Source organism: Bison bison, unplaced genomic scaffold, assembly GCF_000754665.1.
Source record: "Bison bison bison isolate TAMUID 2011002044 unplaced genomic scaffold, Bison_UMD1.0 scf7180017864353, whole genome shotgun sequence".
Lineage (NCBI taxonomy): Eukaryota > Metazoa > Chordata > Mammalia > Artiodactyla > Bovidae > Bison > Bison bison.
Window position 1 is genome coordinate 6,342,571 of NW_011494925.1, and position 23,139 is coordinate 6,365,709.

At 38.8% G+C, this 23,139-nt stretch overlaps 1 protein-coding gene across 1 annotated transcript in view; it reads left to right on the plus strand.

Annotated features, from left to right (window-relative positions):
• ATP9B (ATPase, class II, type 9B) overlaps positions 1–23,139 on the plus strand; it is a 151,572-nt gene that overhangs the window by 23,015 nt on the left and 105,418 nt on the right. Inside the window, exons 3-7 of the mRNA XM_010855064.1 lie at positions 20–170; positions 3,907–4,020; positions 4,865–4,973; positions 15,372–15,430; positions 20,417–20,468. Of these exons, the coding sequence (XP_010853366.1) occupies positions 20–170; positions 3,907–4,020; positions 4,865–4,973; positions 15,372–15,430; positions 20,417–20,468 (485 nt within the window). The remainder of the gene's footprint in view (positions 1–19; positions 171–3,906; positions 4,021–4,864; positions 4,974–15,371; positions 15,431–20,416; positions 20,469–23,139) is intronic.

Below are 23,139 nucleotides of genomic sequence, written 5' to 3' on the forward strand. Positions count from 1 at the left end.
TATCTTTTGTTTCATGCAGTTGCTGTGACTGGCTGATAAATATTTGTCAAAGAAAGAGAGAATTGAAAGCTCGTACGGTGTGGCTTGGATGTCCGGAAAAGTGTGAAGAAAAACATCCCAGAAATTCTATAAAAAATCAGAAATATAATATATTTACCTTTATACCTGGGGTAAGATTGTTAAATTCTTAAAAATGCACTGGATATTGGAGATTACTTTGTTCTCATTTTTTTTCTCTCGTTAATTCTGTCATATCCAAATCAGAGACCTTTGAACCATGGATATTTCAAATAATTCATACACTTTTCTTCTTCTTTTTTTGTTTTCATACATGTCATTAATAGCCATATAGTCCCAGGGACAGAGGAGCCTGGTGGGCTTCCGTCTATGGGGTCGCACAGAGTCGGACACAACTGATACGACTTAGCAGCAGCAGCAGCATCAGAGTTCAACTCAAGAAAATTTATAGTCTGATTATTGCCTTCAGTTCCAGATAAACATCACATTTATATCATTGTAGAAATAATCAAATAAAGCTAAATAAAATTACCAGAAAATAAGTCATAAATTTTGACTGGGTATTTGTTTGGAGGGAAATGTTGACTATATATATAACGTTTAAAGCCTGCTAAGGCTGTCACTCAAGCGCATTTCTGGCTCAAGTCTCTGGGGTGTCTCTGGGTCCTGTTGCACACTAGGTTTGTTTGAGCCCTCTGAGCATCTCTGGTGGGTAAGGGGTTTAATTCTAAATGTGATTTCACCCCTACTGCCGTCTTGCTGGGGCTTCTCCTTTGCCCTTGGACGTGGGGTATCTTTTTAGTGGGATCCAACATTCTCTAGTCAACAGTTGTTCAGCAGGGAGTTGTGGTTTTGGAGTTCTCACAGGAGAAGAAGATGAGCCTCTTGATGAAAGTGAAAGAGAAGAGTGAAAAAGTTGACTTAAAACTCAACATTCAGAAAACTAAGATCATGGCATCCAGTCCCACCACTTCATGGCAAATAGATGGAGAAACAGTGGAAACAGTGGCAGACTTTATTTTTTAGGTTCCAAAATCCATGCAGATGGTGACTGCAGCCATGAAATTAAAAGATGCTTGCTCCTTGGAAGAAAAGTTATGACCAACCTAGACAGCATATTAAAAAGCAGAGACATTACTTTGCCAACAAAGATCCGTCTAGTCAAGGCTATGGTTTTTCCATTATTCATGTATGGATGTGAGAGTTGGACTATAAAGAAAGCTGAGCACTGAGGAATCGATGCTTTTGAAGTGTGGCGTTGGGAAAGACTCTTGAAAGTTCGTTGGACTGCAAGGAGATCCAACCAGTCCCTCCTAAAGGAGATCAGTCTTGAATATTCATTGGAAGGACTGATGCTGAAGCTGAAATCCAATTCTTTGGCCACCTGATGCGAAGAACTGACTCTTTTGAAAAGACCCTGATGCTGGGAAAGATTGAAGGTGGGAGGAGAAGGGGATGACAGAGGCTGAGATGGTTGGATGGCATCACTGACTCAGTGGACATGAGTTTGAGTGAACTCCGAGAGTTGGTGATGGACAGGGAGGCCTGGCATGCTGCAATCCATGGGGTCGCAAAGAATTAGACACAACTTAGTGACTGAACTGAACTGAAGGCTGTCACAATCAAAGAAAAATAACTTTACTCAAACATGATTGAGCAACAAAATATCTACAAGCACTTTTAGATTTATTTTCTACTTCACAGTATACATTTCAGGCCTTGTTTTATTATTATATCAGTAGTTATCTTTAATTAGGTATTGTGCTAAATTTAAATTCTGAAATTTAAATATTTATTACTTTTTGTTATTGCCAGTGATGTTTTTGTCTTAAATTATAAAGCTGAGATTATATGTATTTAGAATAGTTGATTTATTTTTGCCTCATTCCCTATTTTAATAGATTTATTTATCTTTCTAAAGGCAAAATAAAGCTGGTGCTGATTATCTTTCCATTATCAAAGTTTTTAACACATTTTCAGTATTAGGTCTTATGCTATTTTGCAAAAAATACTCAATTATGTGAAATGAGGGCTGCTTTAGCTTTCATGTTTTTATTTAAATAACCATGCTGACTTTATATTGGGCATTGATTAGCATCACTCTCCGCCCCCATCCATCCAGTTGTTGTCAGATGCTTGATGTCTAATATGCTTCTTTATTAAAACATGCAAAACTAATGCCTCCATAATTAAAAGACTGCTCTTTTGTCAGGACAATAAAATGTAAACTGTCTTCCAGGCAGATAAATATTCTCATCTTTATTGAATGAAGCTGCTGTTTTCTCCCTAGGTTTAAATTATTAAATACTCCCAGATTGGCTAAATACTGTACATTTTTCCGACGCCGTCTGAGTTCACTCAGCAGACAATAGAAATAGAGTTTTGATTGCAGTGTCCAGGGGGGGCAGTGCAGCTTAGGTTTTGATCTGAATGAGTTCACACAGCCTTTAGGATGGCTGTCCTGAAGAGACCTGTTGATGTGTCTGTACCACTGTTACCGTGGGAATGACTTCTTCCTTAGATTATCTCTTAAATTAGTCTTTTCATCTAAAATGTAGTATTTTAGAAACATTTGGTAATTGCACAGTAGGAATTCTATGCCATTTTTAGCACGAATGGCAATTTCTGAATTGCTAATAGATATAATTTATGCTAACTGAGATTTTAAAGAAATCACTGAGGAAAAAGAGAGCTTTCTTTCCTGCTGAGATTAATTTATGAAATGATTCAAAACATTTTAGACAGCAATTGAATGTGATTATAAATATAAACGTGTTATCAATGTAACTGATTTTTCAGTCACACACATAATTGTGTGATGATGTATACAGCTTCATTATATAAAAACTGTGATTCCAGCCTCTTTAAGTCAACAATAAGGACTTAACCCATTGCTCTGCCCTTGTTAAAATTTCCATGCATTCCAAGTTGTATTTAAAAATGGCATCCAAGGAGATTTTGATTTACAATGTGCAAGTTTGTAAGTTTCATTATAATTATAGTGTGCTATTTAAGGTATTCCCATCTATAAACACGAGTTTTTTTCCATTTTGATTTTCAATTTAAATCTAATGAGTGAGGCATTTGTGAATAGAAGTCTGTTAATATACTAGATCTTGGATTTCCTTAAGGATTATTCTGTTTGAATTAAGAAACAAAAATGAAAATACAGGATTTGCATTCCTAGAAGATGCTATTGAATGATGATTTTAATTTAGTTTATATTTGAAAATATTGTTTAAGATCAACTACCAAGAGACTATAAAGAATATACAGGTAGTTTTCTTCATAAAAATTGGTCTATAATTTACATATTTTTATATATTTTCATTTCTTATACTTTGAGGGAAGTAAATGCAAGAGATTAGTGTTTTTTTTACGTGTGTGAATGCATACCTATAAATGATTTGCTTATTCACTGGATCTTTGTGAAGCTACGTAATGTTCACATTCAGAAAATGTGGCTGTCATGTTTGAGTGTTTACCACTTCGTAAATATAAGGTTGCACCACTTTCGCAAAAGGTTTTTTGAATTTATGGCTTACTAACATTGGGAAGGTTCTCCCGTGTGTCTTGGGTGATATGCATGTAGAGATTTATGAAAGATGAATGTGGAAGACTGCATACAAGGAAACAGAAAACCAAAAGGTTTAACATAGTTGAAAGTTCTGCCTTTTTTTCAGTTTATTTTAAATATAATTTGAGGTAATCTTAGCTCTTTTTTGTGGTTTAGTTATTAGAAAGCCATTGTCAAAATTAAGTTTATTGTGACTCAGCATATTCTCACTGTTGGTGGAAATTCAGTTAGATATTATGCTGATTTTAATTAAGGTATGAAAGATTTTTCTTGAAGAGATTATATTGATTTTTTTTTCTTTTTCTTTTTAGGTTTTATATGAACAATTCAAATTTTTCCTGAATCTCTATTTCCTGATAGTATCCTGCTCACAGTTTGTACCAGCACTGAAAATAGGGTATCTCTACACCTACTGGGCTCCTCTGGTAAAAAGAAAAGATTTTGAAATTAAGTTAAATTATTAAGTATTTAAAATACAGTTTTAAGAGTTCAGGTGGTTAAAAGAGAAATTGATCGGATTTTTGAAATGTGACATTGTTGCTGTGTGTCACTGCACTTTGTTAAACAGTTTCTAGAGTCCTCTGCAGTCCTCCAGCTAGGTCAGCTGGAGACATTACAAAGCACTTTTGCTGGCGGGGCTGGGGGTTCTCTCGGGCCCCAGGGGGTCAGCTCCATGTCCCAGCCCAGCTCCCTCCTATGCTGGGAGAGAGCAGGCGTCGTGTGCAGAGTAGGTGTCAGGCAGAGGGCACAGCAGTTGCACGAAGCCCTGGCATGCTGCAGGAGCGTGTGGACGTACGGCTGTGGTGGGAGGCGCCCACAGGGTGGTGGGCTGTCGGGTTTCCTCCTGAGTGGGATGGGGCCCGTGTCTGTGTGTGCACACGTCACTCGATAGGGAGCCCTCAGGCTGACCCCACAGTCCTAGCCAGCCACACAGCTGTGCAGAGGAAACACAGGTGACTTCTGCTGCTTTGTTTTCTCTCTCTCCTCTCCTCACTGGAGGTGGCTTTTTGATGTTTAACTTGAAGTACATATTAAGATGTGAGTTTTAAAACTTTTTTTGGGTACAGTGAGAATTGTAAATCTTACACAGTGCATTACTGTGTTCCTTAGGTAGTGTTTATTACTTTTTGTCATTTTTTGTTTTTGTTTATTGTATGCTTCAAAACTAGTATAAATTGAAGGAAAAAAGTAAAACTAAATAGTAAAAGGATTTTCCCTTTTTTGCTAAAGTCCAATTTTCTCAAATACTTTGTTTTATTTTGTTTAAAGGGGTTTGTCTTGGCTGTTACTATCATGAGAGAAGCAGTTGATGAATTTCGGCGTTTCCAGCGAGACAAGGAAGTGAACTCACAACTGTACAGCAAGCTTACAGTAAGAGGTGAGTAAGACACTTTTAATCCAGTTTACCATTGGTTCATGTGATCATCATTCTAGACTGAGCATAAATGCAAGAAAACGTTTTAGTTTTGTTACTGAAAATAGTATTATGCAATTACATGTTATCTAACTAATTTTCCTATAATAGTATGATGCATATGATTTCAGGATAGATTTTTATTCTCTCAATGTTTGAATGTATGTATGTATATATGAATATAAATGTATACACACGCCCATAAACACATGCATGCACATGTACATACACAGGTGTGTGTGCATGTATATATATATATGTTTATATATAGTTACATATATGCTCTGTTACAGTTTGTATAGAATGCTTGTGTACTAGACACACATGAAACCCAACTTACGTGTACACGTTGTAAAGCATAGCATCGTCTCATTTAAAGTCTGTCTTTGCAATCTGTTTTAAACACAGTCAGCAAGACCAGACATCTGGCACCATGGCCTGAAATTATACTTGGGGAATAGGACTTCTAGCACCTGAAACAGACGTCGCGATCCAAAATGGAAGCCGATGTGTGCTCGCTCCCCCACACCCTTCACTTCAGGCTTGCACCCTTGTCTGGTTTATGTGTTAAGAGTTGTTTATTTGGTTTTCAGTCCACTGTAGAAAAGAGGCAGTGTGATAGGGAGAGAATGTGTGAGGCTATTATGATAAGCATGAGGACAGGAGAAGGTGCCAGAGAGAAACTCCGTGAAGATTCATAAAACCTTGGAGCCTGTCTGGAAGCGGAGTTCAGAGTGGAGTGGGTTTTAGTCCCTTGTTGGATATATATGATTTGGAACTATGTTGTCTCCTTCTATGGGTTGTATTTTTTCTTTCTTCACCGTGTTCCTGATGCACAAAAGTTTTTATTTTCATTAAGTCCCAAGTTCATCTGTTTTTTTTTCTTTTGTTGCTTATATTTCGGGTTGTATCTAAGAAATAGTTTGCCAACCCAAAGTTGCAAAGATTTACTTCCATATTTTCTTTTAGGAGTTTTATAGTTTGAGCTTCAGGTATATGACCCATTTTCCTTTTGTATGTGGTATCGCTTCACATTCTTTTGCATGTGAATACCAAGTTGTCCCAGTATCATTTGTTGAAAATATTATGCTTTCTCAATTGAATTGAAAATTAATTATTAAAAAGCTTTGATGCTTGAAATATTGGCATGGTAGAGGAAAGTTGTGTTGTATAAAAAAGAAGGTAAGCTTTAGTTCTGGGGAGAAGACTCCCCAGAATGGCCAGGTAAATTAGGTATAACTTTGGTTCGTCTGTTTTAGAATACAGTATAGATCTTGGCTTGTGTTTTCTGTTGTTTTATATTGTGAAATGTGGGCTGAGCAGAGATTTGTTTCTGTGCACTGATTGTATCATTCACAAATGAACAGTGCAGTGATGTCAGCAAAATGAAGAGTAAGCAGCTCCACAGATCAATCAAGACCTGGCAGAGCTAACTTGTCAGGACTCTTAAAAGACGTCAGAGCCTCACAGCATCTAGGGGATTATTGAATCCAGGAAAAGACCACTTGAAAATAGTAGGAAAGCTCCTTGGTGTTTTCACCTGCCCTTGCTCCACCCTGTCCCCGTCATGGCACCCTTCTTGAAGATGGCAGCAGCCAGATCCTAATTTGGGACTCTGGACACTGACTCTGAAGAGTGCGGAGCAGAACTTATTTGTGGTGAATCTTTTTTGTCTGTCTAACCTGTGTGGGGGCTACCTTAAGGACTGACCCAGTTGGCTTGTCTGTCTTTCACCTCACCTGCAACTCTGGGCGGGAAAGCTGGAAAGCTGCAGGTGTCTCTTATTGTCTAGGCTGGGGTCCCGCCGCAGCAGCCGGGCAGAGATATCACAGCCGGGCTCACACACTAGCTGTCACAGCCAGGCAGGAAGAATCGGGAGGGAATCTGAAGTACCCCTGTTGGCCCAAGGCGGGGGGGAAGCGGTTTGAAAGCCACGCTCAAGGCTGGATGCAGGCTCAGGGCAGGCAGAAGTGAAGGCTGAGGCGGAGCTGCGACCAGGGCTCCCGCACGGAACCGTGGTCTGCGAAGGCTGTGAGCAGCTGTGCCTGCTCCTGTCTTCATCCTTGCTCCCTTCGCTTCCTCCCTCTACAGCCTCCTTTTTCCTCACATGCAAGGAGATCTCTTTCAAACACTGGTTGAATATAAGCTAAAGTAAGAAAGACTTGAGAGACCGCATGTGACATAGAATACATGCTTTACAAAAATAGTTTAGAAAAGTCACCAGATATACATGGCTACAGCATATACTAAGCAGAGCAGAACAAACCCAAAAGGTGGAAATATTTCATTTCCTGAGTTATCAGATGATAATACTCAAAATGTCTGGGTTTCCACAAAAAATTACAGAGAATGCATTTCACAGAAGACATTAACAAAAACTGTCTCTGAGGAAGCCCAGACATTGAACTTCCTAGACAAACATGAACGTCACCCACCTCAGTTATGTTCTGAAGCTAAGGGAGATGGTGGAAAGATGCTGAAAGATACCAGAACAGTATATTGGCAGATAGAGCATATCTGTAAAGATATGTCAGTATTTAAAAAAAGCAAGAAATTCTGGTACTGAAAAATACAGTAAATGAAAGAGAAACTCACTAGAGGCTTTCAGTAGCAGACTTGAGCTGACAGAAGAAAGATCAGTGAGCCTGAGCCTCCGGTCACTGAAAATGGTCCAGCCTGAGGAGCAGGGAGGAGAAGGAAGAGCAGTGAGCAGGTCCTGAGAGGCTTGTGGGGCAGCGTCAGGGGTACTGAGGTACCCAGAGGAGTGTGTGCTGGAGGAGAGGGGAGATGTGAAGGGATATGGCCATTGACCCCCAGTTTTGACAAAAGATACAAATCTACACATTGAGGAAGTTCCCTGAAGCCCAGGAGGTCAGAATGGAGACCCACACCGAGACATAGCATCATCACGTGGTCTGAACCCCGGGGCCACGAGCACAGCCTGCGAGCAGCTCGAGAGGCGGCTCCAGACAGGGTCCTCGATGGTGACGAGCATGCTGCAGGCTTCTCATCAGAGACCAGAGGGCAGAAGGAGTTGGAGAAGGGAGAACTGTCAACAGAAATTCTGTATCTAGTGAAGCTGTCACTCAGAAGTAAAGGCGAAATGAAGACCTGCCCAGATAAGTTTAGAATTAAGGATAGGAGCTCAAGCAGACGCACACACACCCCTGCTTGTCACAGCACTACATAGGGTTGGCAGAAGGCGGGGACGTCAGTTGTCCATCAGTGGATGAAGGGCGAGGGATTGATGGTCTCTTCATAGCCTGGGAAATTATTCAGCAATAAAAGTTAATGAAATACTGATAGATAATATGAATGAACCCTGAAAATGCTATGCTGTGTGAGAGAAGCCAGGTACCAGAGGTCGTGTATTGTGCGATGCCGCTCTTGAAACTCACAGAACAGGTAAGTTAATAGAATGCAGGTGCGGCTGCCGTGGCCAGGGAAGCAGGGATGGGGCACAGTCCTCAGTGGGCGAGGGCTTCTCTGGCGGTGGCGAGCGCGTTGTGGAACTTGGTAGAGTCGGTTGTAGAATACTTTGAATGTACTAAATGCCACTGAATTATTTACCTTAAAGTGGCTGCTTTCATGTCATTTTCACTGAGTATAAACTGTTGAGGAAGACAGACTGGTATGTATCTTTTGTGTGGTTTAGTCACTTAGTCGTGTCCAACTGTTTGCGACCCCATGGACTGTAGCCTGTCAGGCTCCTCTGTCCGTGGGATTTTCCAGGCAAGAACACTGGAGTGGATTGCTATTCCCTTCTCCAGGCGATCTTCCCGACCCAGGGACTGAATCTAGGTCTTCCTCATTGCAGGCAGATTCTTTATCAACTGAGCCACCAGGGAAGTATATATCTTTTACAATTCTGTATTATTTGAACTCAGAATACTCTAAAACAATTTCACTAGTTTCATTTCAAATACAAATGAAAATTTACCTTTTTAAAAAAATTGGTCATCGTTGCCTGTGACCTGAGCAGTGGACATTTCACACGTGGGTGACAGTCATGACAGCTGGTGCTGCTTGACGCCCGAGTGTGTCAGAGAAAATGCCCTGTACTCACTCACACGACACACCCAGGCGGCTGGCGTTGTCTCAGGGACAGTGAGCAGCCTGAGGCTTGTGCAGAATGGTCTGCCCTGAGTGGCCATCCTTCTGGGTGGAGTTTGTGTTTGATCCTGGACCTGTTGACCTCAAGTCCAGTGTTCTTCCATCTGTGGCATGTTGCTTTGTGATTGGTTATTCTGCTAAAGATGATTGGTAAGTAAAGTTTAGAATGTAAAAAAATGGAGTTTATGCTTATTGCTGAGTATAGTTTAAAATATTTTCTTATCAAGAATATATGCTGCCTACTTAACTTCTAGTGTTTCACAGTTACCTATTCTTTGAATGGCATTGATGGCTCTTTCCACTGTGATTCACTCTAGTCTGTTGTAGCATTTTACAGCATTTGAACTTTTCTTATTTGGGGTTCTCAAGCACATTCTTGTAGAAATACACTGAGAAAACTTTGTTGTAGTTTTTCTTTTGAAAAGGAAAACCACTTCCACTTGCTAACATCTTGAAGGTGCTGTGTTTGGAAGAAGAGAGTCTTTTGACTGTGGCACGTGATCTCAGTGAATACTGAATGGTTTTTAGTTTGCTCTTTATTTCATTGCCTCATAAACTGCTTTTCTTGGTTGGGAATTTTCCATACCTATTGCTTCCACCTTCCTTCCTGTCTCCTTGTTTGTGACTGCTTGTGTTAAGCTTTATCTCCTAGTGAGTAGCAACAGAGGAGAGTCACAGAAGAGAGTAATGTAGACTTTCCTGCTTCTTGGCAGCTTTTGCAAAAATTCCTGATGAAGAAGTTTGAATTGTGTGGCCATTCTCCTTTTGGATTCTTGGAATCAATGCTGTTTTTTCCCCTGTTGCTAAGGAGTGGTTTGTAGATTGTATACCTTGCTTGTCTTCATCCAGTTAGCTAGTTCACAGTTTCCACATTTGTTTGCTAAGTACCCACTGTGTGTCAGTTACCACAATAAGCTCATGAAATTCAAACATGGATCAGTCATGAACTAATAAGCTTTTCCCAGAACTCATGCAGTCTGTTTTCTAGCAGATGAGATCAACCCAGAAGTCTTCATTTATTTGTGTGTGTTCTCAGCAGCCATGAGATCTCAGCAGGGCTAAGTCATGTCAGCCATTTCCCAGATTTAAACCTAAAGCTAGCGTGGAACTTGATGTTTAGAAACAAACTTGAATTAATTCTGTGCTGCTGCTGGGTCCTTCGTACAGCTTGTGGTGATTGTTTTTCCCAGGATATCTTAGTTATTTCTTTCACTCATTCTGGCATTTTGTTGTTTAACATGTTTCAAACCTAGGAGAGAGAGAAATTGTGACTGGAGGCTTGTGTAAATTACTTGTGTTTGTGTGTGTGAATATGAGAGAGACAACTTGCATATTTACTTATTTCTTGTGATCCAGGTTCCTTGCCAAACAGGAACCTAACTCATGCAGAGTTCAGAAAGAGAAGATGTTCTTTATGCCTACATTTTTGGGCATCTTTGACTCAGTACCAATACTGTGTTGTCCCATACTTCTTAACATTCTTAGGTTTTTTATGCTAAAAAGATTTTTATGAAATGTCTCAATGAAATTTTCTCATCTTCTAGTGAAATTGACCCCATTTATCAGTAATAATTTTTCCTTGAAAATCAAGAGATTTTAAAATCCCTCTTTTGTGCCTTTTACATATTGTCTATGCATTGTCACTTTCACTAAGTCATCTTTCTTGTCTGTGTTCTGCATTTGAAAATAATTATTCCAATATTCATTCAGGAATATTCAGCATGCATTGTTTCATCTTGACTCTGCACTGACACTTGTCACTCAGTTACTGTGTGTCAGGCACAGCAAGCACTTCAGGTTTATCACCTCCTTTGTTTGGTTCTCTGTGGCCATGTCACAGTAGACATGTACTGTCAGGACTGGGTGCACGGGCAGGAGTGGATGTGTGTGCTCGTTTCCTGCATAACTGGTATTTTTCCTTAGGTCCCCCTGAGAGGACCTGTATGAATTCATTTCTTCATGATGTTAAACATTTAGCAGTTTTTATTACATTGTTTGGAGATCAGGGCCTGGAAACTATGGGACATAACTTTAAAGAATACCGGCGCCCACAGAGTGCCTTCTCACCCAGATCAGCGTGTGTGTGTGGATGCGGGGAGCATCCTCTGCTCCCTCTGGAGTCTGGCTTGCTCTGCAGCTTTCTTTAGTGACTGGACTCCCAGGTCCCCGGTTTTTTAAATTTCCAGTTTGGTGAGAGATCCTCTCGCTGTTTTTGCTTGCTATTTCTCTTTTAACACTTTACTGTTTCTTCTCTTTTATAAAAGTCTATTCCTCCTTGGTTCCCATGTTCATCTTTACCTTATTAAAATTTCTGTGTGTACACGCTCAGTTATGTCTGACTCTTTGTGACCCTATGGCCCACAGCCTGCCAGGCTCCTCTTTCCATGGGATTCACCAGGGAAGAAAACTGGGGTGGGTTGCCATTTCCTTCTCCAGGGGATCTTCCCGACCCAGGGATTGAACCCGTGTCTCTTGTATCTCCTGCATTGGCAGGAGGATTCTTTACCACTGTATCACATGTGGCAAATATTTTTATTTTGTTTAATTTTTTCATTTTTTAAACATGTAGATACCTTTTTTGTAGGCAGCTCTTCTGATCTTTGTGGTTTTTACTTTAATCTTAGAAAATCTGTTCAATCCCAGTGTGTTGTAAGCAGCTATCTTAATTTCCTTACAGTGTTTCTGTGTTTTTGTTTTTTGTACTTAGAATTTTACTCCACTTGCAGTTTTACGTGTAAGGTACTATGTGGAGAAGGGATCTACCTTTTTTTCCCCCTCAAATGGTCAGTAAGTTACTTTAAAACGAGTTCTTAATTTTCCTCAGATCTTTGAGAAATGCATTCAATTGGTTTTGGCCCTTTTCTCTAGTTTCTGTGCTGTTCCACTGACTCATCCAAATCTCTAGGCCACGTCCACACAGTTCTGAAGAGTGTTTCATTACAGTGCATTCTAGCATCAGGAGACCTCTCCCTCCCTCTCTCCTTCCTACCCTCCACCAGGTATTGTCATTTTTCATTTTTTTCTTGTGTTCTCTGAGAAACATGAAACACTATGAGATTCCTGAGAAACTTTCACAAAGAAATGTTAGTTTCTCCGATGTTTCTTCTTTTATAAGTTTTTTGGCTTTAGAATTTGCTGTGTATATCACATATCTATTTCGAGTAAATTTTTGTATTAGTACCAGGTGTGGGTGGTGGTGTTGCTGGCACCATTTTTCAAGAAGGTGACCTCTTTCCCACCGCATTGCCTTAAACTTCAGTCAATAATCAGTTGTCTTCCATGTATGTGTTTATTTCTGGACTCTCTCTTCACTCTGTTGATCTGTTTGTTTCTCTTTATGCTAAAACAATGCTCTTGATTACTGTTGTTTCATAGTATTAATAATTCTGGAGCACAGCAGTGTTTGCCCTCCAGCTTTGTGTTTTCATTTTCAGAGTTGCTTTGGCTAAACTGCATCCTTTGTATTTCCATGTGACTTTTAGAATTGCTTTTTCAATTTCTATTAAAAAGTAGCCTGCTAGGATTTTAATTGCACTGAATCTGTAGGTAAATTTTGGGGAGAATTGGCACTTTAATAGTATTAAAGTGTTCTGATCCATGAAAGAAATATACCTCTTCTTTTATTTAGGAGTTTTAAAATTTCTTCCCAGCAATATTTCGGGTTTTCTTCTGAATTAGAAGTCTCTCTTAATATATTGGGTTGGCCAAAAAGTTCATTTGATTTTTTCCATAAGGTCTTATGAAGAATGGAATGAACTTTTGGGCCAACCTTATAATATAACATAACATAATTAATATACTGTTTCCCAGCTACCCACTTCATAATCTGTGTTAAATTAGGCTCCTACTTAAGATGTGAAGACAATTGGGGGAGAGTACGATTCCCCCAATAATGAGGACCAGCCAGACAGCCTGCTGAGATGCGGGTGGTCATCTGCTCAGCAGCAGTGCTCTTCATCTCAGCTCTGTGGCCTTCCAGGGGCTCCTTATCTGTGAGCAAGTGCTTTTTAAAAAGTTACATCATTATCTCTCACTCTTATCATGTTACGTGTGTTTTGTTGGGAAATAAGCAATGAATACATTTTCATTCTTATTTGTTGATGTCTGTATCTGGTTATAGGTGGCTTTTATGATTCTGTTCTCTTTAACCCATTCTGACATTTGACCCATTTCAACTGATGAATGGTTATACAGTCCTTCTCTTCTTTTAAAATGGGTTAAGTTTGGATATGCATTTGTGAAGAACAAACTAAATGTCCTTGAAGTGCACAGGATCTGAAATTTGGTAGACTGTCAGGTGTTTGAATATTTATAGCAATGTAGCATTTTAAGCACATGTGTAGCAGTCTATAAAATCTGCTGCTGCTTATACCTGCTCTAGAGGCTTCATGGGGTAGTGTTACTGTGTGAGTAAGGAGATCTGCGGAGGGATGGGTTTCAACCTAAAGGAACAGCGAATGCAGAGAGCCTGTGAGAACCAGCGTGGACATTACATCGTCGTAGGATAAAGTGCCAGACTAGAGCAGGAGCAGAGGGAGACGAGGCAGGGGATGAAGCAGAAAGCTACTGTGAGATCAGCTGTGGAGAAGAAGCACACGTGCTGCAGATTTGGTTATCTTCTAAGTGATTGTCAAATAACAGAGGGCTTGGGGTGAGGATGAGCGTAATCCTTAATTTTTCATCTAGTTCTATTAACATGTAAAAAAGCAGAAGGAAGGGAAAGTGGATTGGATAGTAGCACAGCATAAAATTAAATGATAAGATGGGAATTGTGTTGAGTTAAAGGACAGGGAAGCCTGGCATGCTGCAGTCCATGGGGCCACAAAGAGGCGGACAGGACTTGGCAGTTGAACAAAAATATACAGGAGGTGTGCGCTCAGGGTGTGTCTTCACTGCCTGACGCTTAGCTGTAAAAACATGGCAGTGCGAGTACAAGCATGAGGCTTGAAGTAACCAACTGAAAAAAACAAAAAGTTTTCTGGCTATTAATAAACAGATACTTACCTCTTATGAAGATATCTTAAGATTGCTTCACATGTAATTCTAAAGTACACTGTTATTTTATAATATCAATAAAAAGTAGCTTCACCTCCCTCCGGGAAAGTAACTCAGCCCTTATGTATTTATTGTATAATTGAGGAGTGTGAAAAAATGTAACAGCAGAAATATATTTACCAAACTTTTTGATATCCTCAAAACAAATAATTAGGAACTGATGTGGTTCTATTGAAACTCAGCTGCATTCAGAGATATTTAGGAAATAAGGCTTTATAATGAGCTGAATTTGGTCTATAAGTCAAGTAATGACTGGTAACATTAGTTTTTGTAATATGAACAAATGTAATAAGAACTTACCTCTTGTTCTTTTAGCTTTCAGAATAAACTGACTGTAAAAGAAGTGGATCTTTTCTCTTATCAAAACAGTAGTTTTGACAAAAATATAAAAATAGATCTACATGGCTGTTGCTGGTCCTAAAAGGGAGATGGACAGAGGGAGGGAGACCAGGAGAGGGAGCGAGACGGAGGGGAGAAGGAATCACAGGGAGCAGGACCTGGACCAGGGCTCGTTACTGCTGTCCCGCGACGTCTCACCTTGTCCACATCAGCTTTTCGTCTCCTCTCTGCGGTGCTGACATGACGTAGACTCTGTGTGTTAGATTTTGTAAATGGTCATGCTGCACTGGATACTGTAGAGATAAGAGTTTACAAGCGTCTACAGCACTTTTTGTGTAAAGCTCTAACCCTTAGTTTTCAGCCCTGACCTGTGTCTTTGGAGCTACTAGTGGAGGGTGATCTGGCGTTTATTTTTCTTTGTTTGTTTTTCTGTCAGTTGTGTGCCAGTCAATGCCATTCACAGTATTAATGTAAGGATTTTACATCTCCATGTTTTTCAGCTTTGTCATCAAATTATTTTGTTTAGTGATACTTTCGATCATCCGTAACTTGACTCAGACCTGAAATAATGGCAGATACGGGAAGAACTTTCCAAATGGAGTCCTTGTCCATGTTCCGACACATCTCTTATTGGGGGATAGTTAACTGTATTTGGGAGTTGACTGAGAGAAATTAATTTTTAGTGACTGTGTCCATCTGAAATAAATTTATTTTGAAAGTATAAGTATAGATAAATATCTAGAATGTAATTTTTTCCTCCCAAAGTTATTTCTGAAGTATTATTTATCAACTGAAAGTTTAACTCTGATGTGCTATTATTTCATTGAGTTGATTATACTTCTTCTTTTTTTTAAGGTAAAGTGCAAGTTAAGAGTTCAGACATACAAGTTGGAGACCTCATCATAGTGGAAAAGGTTGATGCATTTTTAATATATTTTAGACATGTGTATACCAGTTATTAACATTTAGACTGATTGCATCTGAAGGAAATTATTTGAGACAGTTATTTTAAATCTTAACATTATTGTGTAAGATTGATATTCTGAAGGAAAAAATCTAGACTTTTGTATAGTGGTTTTTTTTTGTTTTTTTTTTTTTTGCTAAAGTACATTTTAGTGTGTAGTCATATTTTGTCTAAAATAATATGTGTTAACTGTTTATTGTTTCATTGTCAGAATTATATCTTTGACCAAAGAATTATATTAGTTAGAACCTATTTATCATGAAATATGTTTCAGTTTCTGGGGCTTCCCAGGCGGCACTAGTGGTAAAGAACTTGTCTGCCAATGCAGGAGACATAAGAGGTGCGTCTTTGATCCCTGGGTCAGGAAGATCCCCAGGAGAAGGGCATGGCAACCCACTCCAGTTTCTTGCCTGGAAAATCCCACGGACAGAGGAGCCTGGTGGGCTCTGGTCCACAGGGCCGCAAAGAGTCGGACACAACTGAAGCAACTTAGCACACGCAGTTTCAGTTTCTAGAGCTTCCTTTTACAGACAGATGTATTATACATAATTATTGGATATTCTGTGGCTTAAAAAAACGGGAAATGGAAATAAAGAGGATTAGAAAGAAAAAGTTTAGGTCAGTGTTGTAGGAAGCCACAGTGGTCAGAGGTGGCTATGGACAAGCCGCCACTCCACTGGAGTTACCTGCCTGGGCTGTCTGCCTGTGTGGAGAAGCGTCTCTGCCTGCACAGTCTTGCTGAGTAACCGTTACTGAGGGCTCAGTCTTTGTTTTTAAGGCTCTTGAACAACTTTTAAAAAAATATGGCAGGTTTTCATAAGGCCTATTACAGAGGAGTGTGAGCCCTTGGTACCAGCTGACGTCCACCTGGGAACCCACCAGGGCACCCCTAGCCTGCGTCACCCGCAGGGGTGTTTAGTGAGAGGGCTCTTCCTCAAGACTGAAGTGGTCTTCATCTGGTTGCAGTAATGTGTACACAGATAATGTTGTGGGCTGTGTTTGTCTAATATTACAGAATGGGAGAAAATTAAACACATTGATTTGCAACATATTTATGTAGTATTCAGTTATATGAATACTATAAATTACTAACTTTTGATCCATTGTTAGATTTTGGATGGTTTTCTTTTCTGCTATTGAAGAGTGCTGTAGTGAAGATCCTGGTACATATATTCTTGCAGAATTCTGTGGGCTAAACGCTGACAAGAGAGATGGCTGAGCCATATGTTGGTCATATACATTTTGATGTAATTTTTTTTAAAAATCAACATTTATTCCCTCACAGTTTGTATGGTCAGGAATCTGGGTACAGCCTAGCTGCACCTCCTGGCTCCGAGTCTGTCCCAGGGCTGCAGTCAAGGGGTGTCAGGGTGTCAGCCTCCTAGCCGTCACCTCCAAGCTCCACTGGGGCGGACCTGATGCTGGTCTCACTCCGGGGCTGGTTGGCAGGACTTGTTGCCTTTTTGGATTCAAGGCCTCAGTTCTACCAGCTTTTGGCCTGAAGCCACTCTCGTTCCTGGCCATATGGGCCTCTCCACCGGGCAGCTCACCACTGACGTGCCATTTGGAGGGGAAAGAGAGAGTGTAAGTGTCAGCGAAAGGGACCGTGGTATATTAAGAAGACACAGGTCCCTACTCCTGTGTTGCTCAGAGTCCTGAAGAGGGAAAAATAAAAAGTATCCAGTAATTATTTTGGAGTTTCTAATTTATTTATTGATGCCCATAGAACATAAAACAGGATAGAGGAATATAGGGTAATGGTCTAAAATTGACATTAAGAACAGAAGTTCATTTGCAGTAGCATCAAAGAAATAAAATACTTACAAATAAAATCATTGTTAAGAATAAATGAGTGAGGTCCAAGAATAAATAAAAGAGGTCCAAAACTTTGAAGGCTACAAAACATTGTCAAAACACAGTAAAGAAGACCTAGATAAATGGAAGGACTTCCCATGTTCATAGATTCGAAGTATTCATACTGTTAAAACGAGAATACTCCCAAACTGATCTACAGATTCAGTGCTGCCCTCTCAACATGCTAGCTGACTTCTTTGTAGAAATTTATGAGCTGATTCTGAAATTCATATGGAAATACCAAAGATTCAGAGTAGCCAAAGCAGTTTTTAAATGTATGAACAAAATTGTTCGAGTATTCACACTTCTCCATTTCAGAACTTTTTAAAAGTTAACAGTAATCAATCAGGACAGTATGGAACTGGCATAAATTAAACATTGAGAGTCCAGAAATAAAGCCTTAAGTTTGTGGTTAATTGACTTTCAACAAGGGTGCCTGGAAAATTCAGTAGGATGGAGCTGTGTTTGGGTGGGTGCTTATTTTTGATCCAGTGCTGATTGTGACATTCATTTCGTTGTCTGCAGTTATAGTTCATTCATTTTGTTGTTGCATACAATGACTTTTATCCTTTCTACCACTGGTGGATAGTTGGGTTGCTTCTAGGTTTTCTTGTTAGGAATGATAGCTGCGAGACATCCGTGACCATGTGTTGTGGCTCACGCATGTGCACTTTGCTGCTGCATATGTACTCAGGAGTGGGCTTGTTGGCTTTAGGGGTGTGTGGATGTTTCACCTGAGTGCTTACTCCAAATGGTTTTGCAGAGTGATGGATCAAATTAGTACTGAGGTCAGCAGGAACAGTTCCCATCCCTCATGTTTGCCATCACTTAGCACTGCCAACCTTTTAAAATTACCATTTCCAGATTGTATACGTAGCAAGTTGTAGTTTTAATGTGCATTTCTGTAAACTGTCAAAGGTGAACACTTTTTATATGATTTTGGATATTTCTTTTTTGGAAGCTTCCCTGTGGTTCAGTGGTAAAGAGCCAGTGAAAATCTCTTACTATTTTTCTTCTGAGTTATCCTTTCTTATCAGTTTGCAGGCCTTCAGATATTCTAGATAGGAGTCCTTTATTAGTTTTATCTTGCAAATATCTTTTCTTTCCTAGTAGGCTTTGTGGAATAGAAATTCCTAGTTTAATGAAATCTACCTTATTAATCTTTTCATTTATAATAAGTTTTTTTTTTAATTTGTGGTGGGGGAGGGGAAGGAGTCTTGTTTAAGAAATCGATCTTTCTACCAAAAAGTTATGAAAGTATTCTTCTGTATTATCTTTTAGGTTTTATTGTTTTGATTTTGACATTTATAATTCATTTGGAATAGGTTTTTGTGTTTCTATTGACGTAGAGGCCTGGTATTACCTCTTCTCATCGCCCATAGGTATCTGGTTTTCTCTAGAAAGCTATTTATTTATAAGATGTCCACAGTGCCAACTTCCTCATAAATCTGGTGTCCATATTTGTGTGGACTGACTTCTGCATTCTCTACTTTACATTATAAAATGATCTATCTTTGTGGAATGTCATCTTGTCTTAATTATTCTATTTTAATATTTAGTTTTGCTATGTTATACATTCAGCCCTCCATGTTGTTAGTCATTCTTGGCATTTGCATTGCCCTCTAAATATTAGGAATGTGTTGTCAGTTCCCATCAAAAAAGCATGTTAAGATTTCAGTTGAGTTTGTATTGAATGTATAGGTCAGTCTGTGGACACTTGTAATACTGCATATTATAATGTGAGAGCACAGTGTGTTCTATTTAATTTCTTTCAGTAATGTTTTATAGTTTATAAATTTTTTTATAGTTTTTTATTGAGAGAACTTGCCCATCTTTCATCTGTTTTATTCTAATGCTAGTTTTTTCTTATTACCAAAATGGGCATTTTTTTTTAATGTACTTTCTTGCTGTTTGTTACTGGAATATATGTTTTCATTTTCTGTGTCATTAATTTTGCTCTTATATTTGCTTACATCTTTGATGTTTGTGTTCTTTGTATTCTTTGGGATTTATTGGCTTTTTGTTTTTCTGCTTTCAAACAGATATTCAGTTCCCTGTGTGTTGTTAGTCTCCCTTTTCTTCTGTTTGCAGTTTAATCATGTATACTTTCTTCTTACCATTTTTCTAACTTTGGCTGTGTTCCACACATTTTGATATGTTGAGGTTTTATTACCAACATTTTCTAATTTCCATTCCCCCTTCACCTAGGGGTTCCTTAGCTCTCAATAATGGCCTAAAGAAATGTTAGAAATTATTTCATGTTAGAAATAAGAAGCACTGTTCTGCAGCATATCTTTTTTCACCATTAACAGCTCAATTTATATTTGTTGTTGTTGCTTGCTGACTGACAATAATTCATTTCTTTATTGTTTGTATATAAATATTTACTTAGGTCTCAAAAAATATAAATAATTCATGAAATTATGTGAAGTATTCTTATTATATTTTTCTTTAGTTTGTACAGCTTTCCCAGCTAATTAATGCTAATGCTAAGTATTATTAGTAGTACTAATTAATACCAATTATCATCAGTAATAGTGATTAAGTAAATGTATAAATAGTGAACTTTGAGTTTTTCTCCTTTTCTGCCTTGTAAAAGAGTATCTTCTCAAATTTGTAGGGTTTAGTCTGCTCAGCTATACATTTATTCATTCATTCAACATTTACTAAGTGTTCATTTTTGATATGCTTTGTTTTGTGTTAGATGTTAGAAGAACACTATCCTCCCCTTCCTGGTCATTTAGTCAGATAGTGCATAATTTTTTTTATAAGGCAATAAACATATACTATATGTATGAGTCGAAGTACAGCAAAGGCCACAGAAATGGTAATGTTTAACATTTTTTAGAAATAGAGTAGTTTCAGATCATCACTAAATGGCATTTACATGATTCATTGATGGGGAAAGAAATCTTAGAGATCTAACTAAAATATGAATTAAATTGTTATACAAATTATAAATGTTTCAGCATAGAGATAATATTATTTTAGTTGTTTTTAGCAGCTGTTTCGCCTTTGAAATGGAATTGTGTTAATTTATAAACTTACATACAGATAATTAATATTTTATGTTACTCTGCAGAATCAAAGAATTCCATCGGACATGGTATTTCTTAGGACGTCAGAAAAAGCAGGTATTTTTATTTTTATTTGCATTGCTGATGATTAGTTTTTGGCAGTTTAATTTTCATATTGAAAGATAAAGTTATTCTCATAAGAATTTTTCTTCAAATGATAATTGAATTCTTTAATTTCTAAATCACATTTAAGTATGTTTAAAACAATGATTTTACTGTATAATATGTTGGTTTAAAAAATATAATCCTATCAGAATCTGTTTGTCAAGTGAATATTTTCATGCAATCCATTTTGATATCTAAATAATTAATGATGTTGCTCAAATTTTGATTGCTGTTCTGCATTTACAGTTTTATTCCTCATTTAGCAAACATTCATTTAGCACTTACCATGTGCCAGGCACTACTTGTTGCTTAGGACACAAAAGGGAGTGAAACCAAGTTGCTCTTTTCAAAGAGTTGATGATCTATTCATTTATGGAAGTATACATGTTGACAGCTAGCAATACTCTGATTGTATATAAATATTAAAAGACATGTGGGGGTGATGGGAGGGAGCAGACAATTTGCCTGGGTAAGTTGAAGTGAGCTTCACAGTAAAAATGATATTTATATGACCTGAACTTTAAACAAGAAGAAGTTGCTAAAGTGGTAATGAAAAGGAAGCTTCTTGTGGTCAGAGAGAAGAACTGTTAATTGGAAATCAGGAAGCTTAAACTCTAGTCTGCTTTGACTAGTTTCTAATTATATGACCTATCCGTGTGGTCATACACTTTCATCATCTCTAAAATGATGGGAGGTTTATCAGGTAATATCCAAAGTTCCTTCTGCCTTATGTTTCTGACTTTGTTGAATAAATGAACATTATTTTTATAGGAAGCTCAACATGTTATTTTTGTTCTGGAAACTCAGCATATTGTTTGTAGCATGAAAATTCTATAAAGGACTCAGTTAAAAATTTAGAGTTGTTGGTTTAGTTTTTCCTCCATTTATAAATAGTGTTTTCCTTTTTTTAAGGACATTTTAAGTCATCATAAAGAAGGAAGATGTTTTCTCTTTTCACCAATTGTGTTACGATTATTTACATCCTAAGAGGCATGCGTGCTAAGTTGCTTCAGTTGTGTTTGACTCTGTGCAACCCCATGGACTATAACCTGCCAGGCTTGTCTGTCCATGGGATTCTCCAGGCAAGAATACTGGCAAGAATACTGGAGTGGGTTGCCATGTCCTCCTCCAGGGGAATCTTCCCGATCCAGAGATCCAACCTATATCTAAGTCTGCTGCATTGGCAGGCAGGTTTCTAACCACTAGTGCCACCTAGGGCTAGATATAAATTTACTTTCAGTTCAGTTCTTCCCTTGTAGCTCAGCTGGTAAAGAATCTGCCCGCAATGCAGGAGACCTGGGTTCGATCCTGGGTTGGGAAGATCTCCTGGAGAACGGAAAGGCTACGCAGTCCAGTATTCTGGGCTAGAGAATTCCACGGACTGTATAGTCCATTGGGTCACAAAGAGTCAGACATGACTGAGCGCCTTTCACTTCACAGTTCAGTTCATTGATCAGTCGTGTCTGACTCTCTGTGACCCTACAGACTGCAGCACGCCAGGCTTCCCTGTCCATCACCAACTCCTGGAGCTTACTCAAATCCATGTCCATCAAGTCAGTGATGCCATCCAGCCATCTCATCCTCTGTCGTCCCCTTCTCCTCCTGCCTTCAGTCTTTCCCAGCATCAGGATCTTTTCCAGTGAGTCAGTTCTTGGCATCAGGTGGCCAAAGTATTGGAGTTTCAACTTCAGCATCAATCCTTCCAATGAATATTTAGGACTGATTTCCTCTAGGATTGACTGGTTGGATCTCCTTGCAGTCCAAGGGACTCTCAAGAGTCTTCTCCAACACCACAGTTCAAAAGCATCAGTTCTTCTGCACTCAGCTTTTTTATAGTCCAACTCTCACATCCATACATGACTACTGGAAAAACCATAGCTTTGACTAGATGGACCTTTGTTGGCAAAGTAACGTCTCTGCTTTTTAATATGCTGTCTAGGTTGGTCATAACTTTCCTTCCAAGGAGCAAGTGTCTTTTAATTTCGTGGCTGCAATCACCATCTTCAGTGATTTTGGAGCCCCAAGTCTCTCACTGTTTCCACTGTTTCTCCATCTATTTGCCATGAAGTGAGGGGACTGAATGCCATGATTTTAGTTTTCTAAATGTTGAGTTTTAAGTCAACTTTTTCACTCTCCTCTTTCACTTTCATCAAGAGGCTCTTTAGTTCTTCTTCACTTTCTGTCATAAGGGTGGTGTCATCTACATACCTGAGGTTATTGATATTTCTCCTGGCAGTCTTGATTCCAGCTTGTGCTTCATCCTGCCCAGCATTTCGCATGATGTACTCTGCATATAAGTTAATAAGCAGGATGACAGTATGCAGCCTTGGCATACTCCTTTGCCGATTTGGAACCAGTCTGTTCCATTTCTAGTTGTAACCATTGCTTCTTGACCCACATACAGATTTCTCAGGAGGCAGGTCAGGTGGTCTGGTATTCTCATCTCTTTAAGAATTTTCCATAGTTTGTTTGATCCACATAGTCAAAGGCTTTGGCGCAGTCAATAAAGCAGAAGTAGATGGTTTTCTGGAATTCTCTTGCTTTTTCGATGATCTAGCGGATGTTGGCAATTTGATCTCTGGTTCCTCTGCCTTTTCTAAAACCAGCTTGAACATCTGGAAGT